Raw genomic sequence first — 14,421 nt, forward strand, 5'->3', positions numbered from 1 at the left:
ATTACCTCGGTATTGGTTATACTAAAAAATCTCTCATCAAAATTAAGTTGCATTTGATCTGTGCCAGCAAAATGACAGGAGTCGTGATTCGCGCGGTTTCCCAACTTTCCTTCCCATATCTTTCCTCCCACGTGTACGGTTGTGAACTTGTGAAATCTCTTGACACTCTAGTGATTTTCACCGTCACTCCATTTGATTGTTGCCTCTCATTTCTTTGCCTACATCAACTCTTTTTTTTTTTCTTTTTTTTTTCTAATAAAAGATATTATTTACATTAAGAAGAATATATGATTTTAGTTTCATATTGGGCTAATAATAATATGATTTAAATTTTGATTTGCACGAAAATTGAACCTATGACAACGTGGTTTAAATTTTGCTATGACGAGAATCAAATATATGACTTCTCACTTACAAGTAAAGAAAAATATCACTAAACTGTAGTAGTAAATAATTTTTACCTATATCACTTAATCTTATTTAATATACGGACTGGAAAAAAAAAACAAAGGTGTATAAATAAAAAAGTTGAAAAAAATAAATGAGTGAAAAAGCGGAACATGATGGCCTGATTCACACTTTTTTTGACTACTTTGCTTCATTTATGTGATTAGGTACCACGAAAAAATCTCCCGCTAAAAAGCGTTGGTGCAAAGAAAACCCCACCGACAGAGAAGTAGGTAAAACCAACCGAAGACAATGATTTAACCAAAACAAAGCAAATGTCGTGAAATTAATATGCGCTCCTTACAAGAAACACACCAAGCAAATGTCTTGTAATAGGTAACGCCCAGCTGCTGATGGATATGCACAAATGTAGACGCAGATGATTTAGCTCAAGTATGTAATTCATGCAAAAACATGTAAGATTTTGTCTGATTTCATGTAAAATAAAAAATCCTGACGTGTTTCCAACTTCTCTACCTCTAGTCCTTGCATGATGGCGTATGTTCAAACTCCGTCAGTAACTAACTTAACATTTAATCTAATAAAATCTATTTTGCTTACGATTCAATCAGACATTACATCTAAAACCATACGTTTTGTGGTTGTATAAGATGTTTTTTTGTTATAATTCTTTTTTTTTAGGAATTGGCGGACCATCTAATAACAAGTAACAATAATAGATATTATTACAAAATAAAATAAATAAATAAATAAATAACTTATGTATTTTAGACAGTAGGACTTTAAAGTGTGAGCCAAATTTACCAAAAGAAAACGAAGGGAGGCAGGTTCTAAACTTTGGATGCTTGCTTTTGGACCACTCTTTCGCCGAAACCTGCAGGAACTTGGAATCTTGCGTGCTTATGGCTATCACAATTTTTGTTTCTACCAATCGAATAATGACGTGACTTTAATTTGGTTTTATTATCAAATTGTCATCCATTCAAATTTCAAAAGTCACCCACATGTAATATTAAACATCACCAGCATTTAAATTAGTAATTACACGAACACAAATTTTGCTATTTTTTTTTTAAATCCCCCCATGTAATTATAACATTTTTAATTTAAAAAAATAAAAACTCTCTCCCCACACTTTTTACTCCCACGTTCTCTTTCACTTTATTTCTGTCTTTAAAAACATTAATAGAAAGTGTTCACACAAAAACTTTGTATGTGAGAATATGCTAGTATATTGGGGCATGGATGGTAGGCCCGTGAGGACCAAAATCAGAAAAAGGATCCTCTCCGTATCCTCTTTGTGGGGATCCAAGGATTCATCAATCACGACAGTTCATCGTATATCGTGCGATAAATTTTCGTTAGATAATATTTATATTTAATTTTAAAATTTAAATTTGAAATGATTTATGATCGCACGATATATGATTAACGGTTATGATTGATGGATTCTCCGAATCCCCACAAAGAGGATCCGGAGAGGATCATTTTCCACCAAAATCAACTTCGAATGGTCCATGCATGCATATATACTGGTTCAGATCTGGTGCGCCCAATTTTCCTGGCCACCCTGTAACAAGACCTAGTTTTTGGACACATGTCACTTCCTTCAATTCTCCATAATACTGTAACTATCAATGAGAAAAAATCAAGAAAAACGTGCACCTCCCCACAGAGTGATAGAAGCAAAAAGGGAAACAAATTCTCCGTATATATGAATGTTCTTAACCACTTAAGCTGCAACCGACTTAAGAAAACTGTTCAAAATTGTTTAACAGCGAACAAATCTGACCGTTGGTTGCAACCCTCCATGACAAGTGCATTGCTAGAGCTTTGTGGCGTCGGTTGCTTAATTGAGGAATGGACCATATGTTAGTCAAATCTCAGGCCTCTGTATCTTTGGAAGATCCAAGCTGGGGCAGTTTGGTGTGTCTGTAAAAAGAAAACTAATTAAAATAACTTGAAAACTTTGAGTTTTATCGAAAATGACAAAATAAATGATCAAGTGAATAATATCAGGATTGACTTTTTAATGTAAAAATATGATTTTTCGTTAAAATTAACAATACCGAGAATTTTTCATTAAAGTTCCCGCCTGTAAATGTAACGAACCAACATCTTAACGTCACGAAAATTTTATCCCCCAATCGAAAAGCACCCCGTGGAGTTCATGCGCATGCACTCAAGTGGTGCCGAGTCTGCCGACTGCCGATCGATGTCCTCCAATTTGAACAAAATTGCATGTCAAAAAAGAGGTACGTATACGGATGAAATACCGCGATGGTCCCATACCTACATTACCCATTTACCATTAAAACCCTACACCTTTGTGTTAACCTGGCCACGAAAACTATGACCGAAAGTTATCAGCTCAATCAAATGCAAATATAAAGGAATTTGTAGCTCAAATTGCTAGAAGTATTTAATCATCACTTGAGATTTAGTGTTCAAATCAGTTGGGTTTTGGCGAGTACCAAAATGTTTCAGGTTTGGCTCATTTATATTATTTCTGCTCTAGTTCGGAAAAAAGCTTGTAAACGTATGCTCAAACTTAGTTTAAATGATTCTTTCAAGCTCGAGCTTGGCTCGACGAGGCTCTTGTGTATATCAAATGTAACTTGAGTCAGTAAACATTAATAAAAATAAACGTAAGAATAAACCATTGATGTAAATAATGAAATCATACGACTCACAATCTTAGCTCAATTCACTTATGAATTGAGCTTGAACGAGCTAAATACGAATTGATCAGTAATCGAAATCAAACCGTTCAAACCAATTAATGCCCTAATTCCGAAGCTGGTTGGACTTTGTTGACTAATAATCCAATCAGTCAGTCTGGCGGCTTTGCATTTTGGTCTTCTTGTTTCATTGGGCCTTTTTCCAGTTGGACATTGTCTTACCTCATATCCTTCCGCTTGTTGACGTCATACTCTTTCAGGATTATTTTTACTCACCACCCTTAAATTATGGTAATATTCATTATCTTATTTTGTACTGTTACTTGAGTTTAAATATCAAGATCTACATTGTGTATAAACATAAATCTCGAAATTTAAATCATAAAATGATGATAAATAAAATGGTGAGCATCGTAATTACTTAAACACAGTGAGGAAAATTATTTAAAAAAAAAAAATCTGGAGCAGCTGCCTGCAACACGTGGATAGGGTGCATCCAACGCGTCGCCACGCAAGCGAAGGATTTTTATTTAAGAAAAACTAATGAAAAAGACTTGAAAACTTTTATTTTTAACGATAATGACAAAATAAAGGGTAAAATGAATAGTACCAGTTTTGATTTTTTAGTATAAAAACGAGATTTTTCGTTAAAGTAAACACTGCCGAACCCCTTTTTTATTTATAGGTACAAAATTCAACAGGTCTAGCTGCCCAACATTTCTCCAGTTCATTATACCAACGGAACGTTCACACCAATTACCAAGCCGCGGATATATGCTTCGTCTTTTCTAGTTTCTTAAGCAACCAGGTGACGGCGATGCTTGAGGGAAAAGAATCTGAGGCAGAGAAGAGAAAGCTGGCGGACAGCGATGGCGACGGCGAGGTCTCGGGGAGGCAAAAACATAAGAAGGCGCGGGATGGTAACGGAGACGTCACGGCCGTGAAGGAGGAGGAGGTTGAGGAGTTCTTCGCTATCCTCGGGCGGATACGCGGGGCGGTCAGGCACTTCAAGAGTGCTAACGGCGGCGGCGTCCGTAAAGAAACGGGCGAAGGATCCCGATTGAGGGCAATGCTCGAGAGTTACGAGGAAGCAAGCGGCGTCCAAGTGGGACCCAAGAGGGAGAATCGTAGGGTGGTGGAGAATTTGGGCTTGGATTTGAATGAGGATCCGAAACCGGAATGTGATCCAAGTTAGATGGGCAACTTGATGGGCTTTGTGCAGCTGTGGATATATGATTAGGCGGCCCCATTTTGTTTTGTAAATTGTGACTTGCAAAACAAATGCTTAATTTGGTGCATGTGGTTGCCCATAAATATGAAATTTTGTTTGGAAATTATTTGACGCCTTACTTGAGCAGACTCCCTTATTGTTGAGAAATCAGAATTTGACGTCTGCAAAAACTTTACGTTTTGTTGATTTAATGAAGTACTAGCCTTCATCCACGCACTAGGCATTTTTTGAATCACGGCGTTTTACGCGTGACTTACACGTTTTAAATGTACTATTGTGCACGTGTGAAAGACTTTTTTATAATTGGTGAGCGCATGCAGAAGGTATTTTTTTAATCACAGCGTGCTACGCGCAACTTACACGTTTTAAATGTATTATTATGCACGTGCAAAAAACCTTTTTTTTTATAACCGGCACTACATGCCTCTTAAGATATTTTGAACGTGTTTAAAAATAGAGAAAATATTATTTAATAAACAACTGATTGAATCACATTATTACTAGCCTATTGTGAGATACTAATTAAAAAAAAATTGTACAAAAAAATTTAATTATTAAAAACACTGTTTATATGACGAAACACCCTTGCATTATTTCGAATTGCTTTTGAACTTTTTTGTTTGGGGGCATTTTTGTCCTAACATTTTTGGTAAAGCTGGCGACCCCAAAAGGGCCTCTGGGCTTTATATATAAAGATTTGTGTGTGTGTGTGTGTTAGTGATGGCAGTTAAGAAGAAATATCTCCTTTGTCAAACGCTCAAAGTTGATGTTATCAACTTCACATTTGTGCCTAAATGTGCAGTGACGGATCTAGGATTTGGATGTTGGGGATCTTAGTGTTAAAGGTCTAAGATTGTTATAAAAACATAGCGCGAAACACGCTAAACATTTCAATTTCTCACTTAGGCATTTCGTTGAACATTTGTTGGTTTTGTTGTCGTCAACCAAATGATTTTGCACATATATATCAACAGATGTTGACATAGGACGAAGCAATATGATGAGTATTATCGAGAGAATTTGTCCGGTGCTCTCGACGCAACTTGTTAACTGTTACCGAGATATACTTAGCAAACATTACATCAAACACTACCAACAAAAAGACATAGACCAAACATTCAAAAGGCCCTTGGAAGACCTTCACATGTATATTTTCTGAACACATCCGACACTGCAAGTGTGTATGTATTGCAGCAATTCGTGAAAGAATAGTGTATGAGAAGAATCAGAAAAAAACTCGACAACTAAAAATGTTGTAAAATACACTTTCAAGAGTTCATTTGAAAATACAAACACCTCAAATTATTCGGTTGTTATGTTTTAATTGGTTCATAGTTATCAAATTTTTTAAGTTTTCTTACAAAAACTTATCTAACTTCAAATAGTAATTTAATAGTATCGCAATCCAATCCCCTACGTTAAACTCATATAATCCAAAGCCGTTCAATTAAGAGTAGGATTCTCTCCTTTTTTTTTTTTAATTCCCTCCTATTTGAACGGTTACGGTTAAGTCACGTCAACATCTTATATTAATTTTTTATAGTAAAAGAAAAACAAAATAAAAGAATATAAGTGAAGATGAAAGAAGGGGATGGAAAGAGAATAAGAGAGAATCCTAGTCCGTTTAATTATTGGAAGCAATAAGAGCAACTCCAGCGTGGGAGTTTGCTCGGGGGACAGGCCTGGAAAAGGGCTCGAGAGTTCGGGCTACACACTCCAGCGTGGGGGAGCCTGAGGGACAGGGGAGGCTCGAGCGCCAGACCAGTGGGGAATTGCTAGCACGCGAGCCCGAGGTGGATCTGAAGCAGGGCTGACGTCATGGTGACGTCAGCCATAATATAAAATTAATAAAAAAACAAAAAAAAAACAAAAACCCAGGCTTCGAACTCAACAGCTCTTGCCGGAGTTCGTCGCCGAGGTGATGAACACCCACAAACAAATGGCAGAGATGGGTGGCTGAGGTGTGGGAGTTGCTGAGCTTGAAAAATGGCACAAAAAAATGGCAGAGATGGGTTGCTGGAGATCGGGACCGTTGATGGAGGCTGAGGTGGGTGGGATGGTGAAGATGGAGGAAGAGAGGCGGCGGTGGGGTGGTGAAGATGGAGGAAGAAAGGTGAGGAGGGATTGGTGCATTGGGGGCAGGGGGGAGACGGGTTGAAAACTGGGTGTGGGAGCGCTTGAGAAAAAGAAAGAAAAAATGGTGCGTTGGCACCATGTAAAAAGAAAAAAATAAAGAAAAAAAAAGTTTTGGAATGGTATGCTGCACCATGTGAAAAGAAAAATAATTTTTTAATAAAAAATGATACAACGAGACCGATTAAAAATCCTATTTGAAATTACAAATAAAATTATTTTTTATTATTTAGAGAAAAAAAAACTAATATTTTATTACTTATTGCCAGGACTATTGAAATGCAACGGTTGAGATGCAAAAAACGGTTACCGTTCATTTAGAACAATTACTATTCACTAGATGGATAAAATAGTGTATTACCTGAGGAAGGACTCCCACGATGGAGTTGCTCTACGTACCATGTGCGGCGTGCCCAAATTTACTTGGAATTTTCCAAAAAAAAGGCAAAAGAAAAGCCCTTTGCTTATGGACTTCTATCCACTCGCGGTTTCACGTGTCCAACTTCAAACGTCACTCCGATGACGCAAAATCTCTCACGATACTCGCATCACTCAGCACCAAAAGAACAGACTAATCAAACGTCAAGGCTATCAGGCTCTATAAATATAAACAGCAACAACAATAATACACAGGCAAACTGGTCGCTCTCGATCTCGATCTGTATTGTCGGCAACGCCGTCGACGGCGTTGTCTTGTCAGATTATCAGGCAATGAATGCGGATAAGCGGAAGCGCGATGACAGAGGCGAATTAGAGGGGAAGAGAGCGAGAGTGGCCGAGGGGGAACGTAACGGAGGTCACGTGACGGTAACGGAGGAGGAGGTGGAGGAGTTCTTTGCGATACTCAGGCGGATACGTGTGGCAGCCAAGCACTTGGGCAGAACGGCGTCCATGGAATGGAGGCCCTCATTCCAAGTTGAAGATTTTGAGGAAGGTAACGAGTCCCTTATGATAAAAGACCCAAAAAAGGAGGAGAAACAAACGGAGGCGGAGGCGGAGGCGGATTCGGGTTTGGATCTCAACTCACATCCCGTATGATCCACCAAACAAGGCTGAAACTAAACGAATTGTCTCAATTTTTTTGCTTTCCATTTTATATTTTGTTGGGATGTTTATTACCAGAACATTTTATGTCTAAGTCGAAGAAATATTGGAACGAATAATACTTCGTTTTGTTGATATGTTCTGTGTATATGAGTTCACAGTAAACATAGATTACCTTTAAATTTGATATGATCGGCTATATTTTTATGTTTTAATCTCAATTTCAAAACATTCTTAATGGAATAAGATAAAACCACAAACCTAATTCCTTACTCAAAAGAAGAGTGATCTTCAAACTCGAGGTCTCGAGTTTGAATCTCTCCATTGGCATCTATTGTATCATAAAAATCTTGAGCTTAAATCTAAAGTTGAGTTACCATGCAAACCTTAGTGAAAAACCTCCCAAGCCCCTCATTTCGTATGTTATTATTTTGTAGTAATTTCATTTTCTAACTAACGGGGGACTGCAGGTTTGACTAGAATCCTTGGTGGGCTGGTTGTGCTAGATTGCAACCAATTAAAATGACTGAGTTTAGTCCATTGTGCCAAAATAAAAGATAGATATGATTTAATAGAATAAGTTATGAATCCACAATAGAGTGGGGCTATCTAACCATCCTCATACATGAGTTACAATTCTTGTATTACAAATCCTAACTAATCTCGGCCAATCTAATATTATATCTCTAAAACCCTTTATCATCCAGCCCATCAAACGAGACCGTCAGTTTCTCACTTTTGAATTTTGATGACTAAACTTACTTATAATATTATAAACAAATGTGAGTAATTGGGTAAGTCTTCATAATATAGTTTTATAAATGGAAGTCTTAACGAAATAGTCATAGTATTGTTTACTTTTAATGTTAATGATATTTTTACTTTAAAAAGTCACTTCTAGTATTATTTACTTACAATACTTTTTTATCTTTTTTATTAAAATTCAAAATTTTCAGATCATTTTCATTAATTTTTATTTATTTATAAATTTGCCTTACTGATCCTGAGATTCTTGTAACTTAGCGACTTAAGGGCAAAGATTCGACCACTGCTAGTGGCTTGACGCAATCAAAGGAATAATTCTGTTTCGGTGGAATTTATGACAAAGACTGTAATGGCAGGTGAACTACTTGCAATTCAATTATATAATAAAACAAAAAACTACACTTAAAGATGGAAGAGAAAACAAGATCTCATAATGGATTAGAAGTATTGTGGTTTAAATTTTCTGTTGATGCGAGTCGAATTTAAGAACTATTAGCAAAGCAAAATACTACGAGACCGTAGTATTAAGGGGTGGTTTAGGAGTGAGGTGCTTAAAAAAAAAGCACCCATGAAAAAAAGTTGTGAGAGTTTTAGGTGTTTGGTAAACTGAAAAAAAAGGCTTTATTTTGGAAGCTGCTGTGAGAATAAGCTGAAATCAAAGGAAAAAGCTGAAACTGCTATTTACAGCTTTGGAAAACTGATTTTTTTTCAAAGCACACGGAGCTACAGTGCTCCTTTAATGAAAAGACCCACTATCAGACTGCTTTTTTTTCTAAAAGCATTTTTACAAAAAAATTTACCAAACACTCTGCTGATTTATTTCACAGCCGCGTATTTCACAGCCATTACCTTTCTATTAAACTAGTTGCACTTGCATATTGGGCTTTATATCAACCCAACAAAGCTGGGGCCCAACAAAAGAAAATTATATGAAAAGAACTTTGAACCAACTTTGCCAGCTAGCTTTCAAAGATAAGAACAACTTGGCCATCGTTGGATTTTATATAAAAATATATGGATGAAGATCGTTGATGCTGCACATGTTGTAGATATTTGAACACGGTTTTAGATTCAGGAAAATTGTCGATGCATTTCTAATACATTTTTCATAAAGCAATAGCGATGGAAGCGAGAGAGAGAATTTTTGAGAAATTAAAACTGGGAATGGAATCTTAGGACTAAGTGAGAAAGGGGAAGACTTGTTTACATTAAGAGTGTTTTGATAATAGAACGTCCCTTTCGCTTTGTTCTTATGATCGTTTTCGTTGATCATTTTGTCTTTGTAGGTCTTGGCGTAGTCTCTCTTATATGTTTTTTGTTCACTTTCATTTATTATCAATAAATTTAGTGGAGAAGGTACGGTTGGGAGTTTGTAGGTGTAATGGTCCTCACCTATTCGGAAATTTCTGGGTATAATGGTCATCACTCATTTGAGAATTTTTGCGTGTGAATATTTTTGCTAAAATCCCTAATTGAATAGCATTTGCATAGAACCAGGCATAAATTGCGTGACCTAACAGCAGTTTATAAATAGAAATAATAATAATTTATTGTGTGGGCTATAATATTAACGCAATAGGTATTTCCGTTCTTTTGCATTTTGCCAGCTGGCCTACCATGGACGGAGCCAATAATGGCTCATTGGTGGCAGGTGCTCCTATTCAAATAATTCGTTTGTTTATTTGTAAGTTATAATTATATAATATACATCGATTATCTTTGAAGAAAATATATGTATCTAATATCCAACATACATTCATTATATTTATATTCCATATCAAATATTATATAAGCAATAGTGCTCTTGTTATGTCATTCAAATAAAAAAAACCCTCTCTTGCCTATTATGTGCTGATATTTTTCTCATCACTTTGTCATTTTCCACTACTATATTGAAATTTTGTAACATTGAATTTATGATACATCATAATTTGAAACCATCTTTAATATCATATTGCATATAACCATATTATAATAAAATTCTCTTAATTATTTTCAGTTGTCCATACTAGAAAAAATTTCTAACTCCGTCCCTGTGATCCACAATGGGCACCACGTGCCACCACCATTAATTTATGAGAACTTTAACGAAAAGCACTCGGTACTGTTCACTTTAACAAAAAACCATATTTTTACACTAAAAAGTCAATCATGGTACTATTCATTTTACCCTTTATTTTGTCCTTATCATTCAAACTCAAAGTTTTCAAACATTTTTCCATTAGTTTTCCTTTAATTTATACCATATCCTCGGGCTATAGTAGTTCAATCCAGCAGACAACCACCAGTTTCCAAACACCGGGCGACTATAAATTTAGAAACCGGCTCGCCAGTGGCGTTGGCCAACTTTCCTACTCACACGTCTTTATTCAATCAAGGACCAATGCACATTGGAACACACGACACTGATCAATCCTTTTACTCACTAATTAGTAAATTCAAAACACTTTAGGAATACTAAAAACGTTTTTGACACTATTTGGGGCTGATATATGGTTGCTTAAGGTTTCTTTAAAAGAGACAGGTAAACAGTACCCGTAATAAAACTTGCATATTGACAATCTGACATGTTTATTTTCACAGCTACCAATTCTTACAGCATAATAAAAATAGTTTTGAAAAAAAAAAACATATACCCCAAATTAATAATAGAAAAGTTAGATGTGCATTTGAATTACAAAAAGTACTTCAGGTGATTTTTTTAATAGAGAACTTTAACGAAAGGTTTCCGGTATTGTTAATTTTAACGAAAAACCATATTTTTACATTAAAAAGTCAATCATTTTACTATTCACTTTACTTTTTATTTTATCTTTACCGTAAAAACTCAAAGTTTTCAAACTCCTATCATTAGTTTTTTTTTTTTTGTAATAATCACAGACATTTTCATCGAAAATATCGATATGCTTCTACGCAAAGCGCTGCACTACAAATCAAAAGTGCATTTTAGCGAAGTATTACTGAAGGGACCCTAAAACTTTTCCAACAAACAAATACAATTAGGGAGTATTAATATAATTAGACACAAATGAAGGGAAGGATCTAGCCTGCCCTTCTCATTCCCCACGTCAAGTAGTCCAAAGCCAAAAAATATTCTCCGACTCGCACAGTTTATTTCTAGGCAAAAAGATTAGGGCACCAGTCAACTACAACAAAAGCTTCTTTGGACGCTACAACAAAAGCAAACTTAAGCAAATTAGCAATTAGGATGTCCACAAAATCTCCACATCTAACGTAAAAGTTGGATCGTGCATCCATTGTTCTCTCAGACACCAACAAATCTTTTAAAATATTGATCCGTCCATTTGCCAAACACACAGTTGCATGGTAGGTATACCTTTTCTTTTAATTTTTAAAAAATATAATATTAAATTGAAAATATTTTTATTATTTTGATCCTTATTTGTAAGAGATATTTTATGAAATGATCAAAATAATTGATTTTGGACAAACTCAGAAACCATTTTGGTTAAAATGCCTAATATTAATAAACAGGCATGTGCGTTATATACGAGTAATATGATATCATGTATGATATCACGTCGTAGTTGGACAATCATGTTGAATAAAATCTCCAATTTGTGCACGTTTTATAGAAAATTAATGGAACAATATTTGGACCATGTAAAGGATCATGGACAAAATAAAACCTTGCATTGGAAAAACTTTCTTTATGTATTGTCATGTCAATGAAATGTACAGCTAAGCACACTGTTCTAAAAATCCCCGTTTAGTCGCTACGCGGCTAGTCACCGCCCCGATTAATGTCTAGGCGTTTGAAAATTAAGAAATGACACATAAACCTGCTGAGGCGCCCCTAGACCGCCTAGGCATCCGCTTAGGTTGCAACTCACTTAGATAAAAAATAGATAACTTTCATTTTGAATTTTGTTTTTTTCAATAAATTGTAAGAGACTTGTTGAATACTTAAATGAACATACATTATAGGCTTGCTCCCCATATTTTCATTGTGTTTCAATACTTCATAATATATATGTCATTCTATTTTATAGTTTATGATGAAATTATATATATTTTAAGTATAAATAGACAATTATTTACATGAAATATAATAGATTTACTTAAATCCGTCTAACGCCCGCCTAGGCCTTGCCTAGCTGTCTAGGCCTTACCTTAGCTAAGCATATACCCACTTAAAGGATGACGACGACTTCATCGATTAGAGATATTACTAAAACCATATAGTATCTAAGATACGGCTTCTCTTAACCTACCAAATTAATATAACCTAAGCAATATCCCTGTGTTGGTATAGCTAAGCCAAATCCAAAAACCCTAAAACAAAAGCACGATTAGGAAGTAATCTAAATAATTAAGCAATGAGATAATTAGAAATTACGTACACACACCTACAAGTACAGCCAAACTTGTGGATTTAGGTACCTGACAAGGACAATGCCATAAGCAGTGCAAGTCTTAACTTTTTTGTGCCCGTCCATCAGGCATGTCATGTGGGTGGGAACTTTATGCCCAAGGCATGCTTCTTATCTTACAAGAGCTAAGTTAAATCTTTTCTTTGTAGGGAGTGGTTCGTGTTTGCATTATATTACCGATTAAATGGGTTGGGCGATCTGCTTTTTTAGGTTTCCCATTTATCTTCCTTGTGGGAGGCTGAGAGCTTGATGCAGACCTCAACCAATATTTCTAATTTTCTACACGTTTTCACGAACCAAGAGTAGGTGGGGTAGGAAGGAGGGGGAGGAAGATTTTTTCCCCTCTTATTTTATCTCCCTTTTCATCTCCTTTTTTTTCTCTTTTTTTTTTGTTTTTTTTTAATGCATATGAGGGTTGTTGAACAAATTGATGAGAACAACGAAACAAATTAAAATTTTTTTTCGACTTTTAAACAGCTCTAAAAACTTGGAGATGGGTGCTAAGTTTTGTTACAGCATCAAAATTAAGATCATAGAATATGTTGCACAACTTCAATCCATCAAATTATTTTTGAGTGATCTAGATTAAAAATAAGGGATGAAAGGGTAGAGATGTAAGTATATATGGTACTCGTGAAATAAATATAACTTGATCTATTCACAAAAAAAAATTACTACATATTTTATTCCCGAATTCAGCTAAGGAGTCAAAAGAAAAGTAAATGGACAATGTTTAATATATACATACGTATATATTATATACAATCTGAGTCTAAAGTATCATAGATATTGATTTAGTTATTTGGTCAGAGTAAGTAGTGTGTTTATTCTTACACTTAAATTCTTATTACAATGCACTTGTTATTTCTAGGATTACCTTGTAATGCACTTCAAAGATTAAAACCATACATATTTTAGCTACTCATTCGTGATTCATAATTGAAAAATAACATCCATATGCATAACAGTTCAATAATCTAAAAACTGTGATGAAAAAAAAAAGGTTCGTTGTGCAAAGTTAAAACGAAAATACGGATAATAAAACTGCTAACATTTAGTGATTTAATAGATTTTGGCATGTGTAACCTTTGAAATAAATAATAAAATAAATTAGTTGTTGATCATTGAGTCGCACATAAAAAAAAAAAAAAAACTTGGCTGCTTAAAAACAAACAGGAGCTCCTGCTCTCATCCAACAACTTGACAAGTGTCCAAAAAAATTGAAAAATTAAAACTTGAACCAACAACTTGTACACTTGTCAAGTTGTTCAAGGGTGAGAGCAAAAACTTCTGCTTATTTTTAAGCAGGCAGGCTTTGTTCCATAAAAAATAACTCATAAAATGTCCTTGTTTCTACTTAAATAAGGACATTCTTACTGTGAAAAAACCTAGTTTAGAATTATTACATGTCATATATTAAATGAAGTTCGAATTGCCGAAAGGAGAAGGAAAACTAAGTTTTATGCAAAGCATTATGGTAGGGCCTAATTGCATCGCGAAAAAAAGGTGGTAATAAAAGTAGTTGTAACATAATTTTTAGGTGTGAGCTTAGTGAACAGAAAGAACATGTTAGGTAGGGACCTCGGGCAATCGTTTCTTCTGGGACTAGCAAGTAGGAAGCTTAGATTAAGTTTCTTAGCAAAAGAAAAGAACAAGAGAAATGCTAAGGAAATTCTTTTAAATTGAAAATTTTTATGAATTTTTTCTTAAAGAAGGTAAATCAACTAATTGAATTGTTAACGTGTGTTTGTTATTTAATTTGATA

General features: G+C 35.1%; 1 protein-coding gene across 1 annotated transcript; it reads left to right on the forward strand.

The window, feature by feature from the left end:
* Positions 1 to 3,906: 3,906 nt before the first annotated feature.
* LOC139192758 (protein NIM1-INTERACTING 2) lies at positions 3,907 to 4,284 on the forward strand. Its single transcript, XM_070815426.1, has one exon. The coding sequence runs from the start codon at positions 3,907 to 3,909 to the stop codon at positions 4,282 to 4,284; it is 378 nt and encodes a 125-aa protein (XP_070671527.1).
* The last annotated feature ends 10,137 nt before the right edge of the window (positions 4,285 to 14,421 follow it).

The sequence above is a fragment of the Malus domestica genome, chromosome 16 (genome assembly GCF_042453785.1).
Source record: "Malus domestica chromosome 16, GDT2T_hap1".
Taxonomy (NCBI): domain Eukaryota; kingdom Viridiplantae; phylum Streptophyta; class Magnoliopsida; order Rosales; family Rosaceae; genus Malus; species Malus domestica.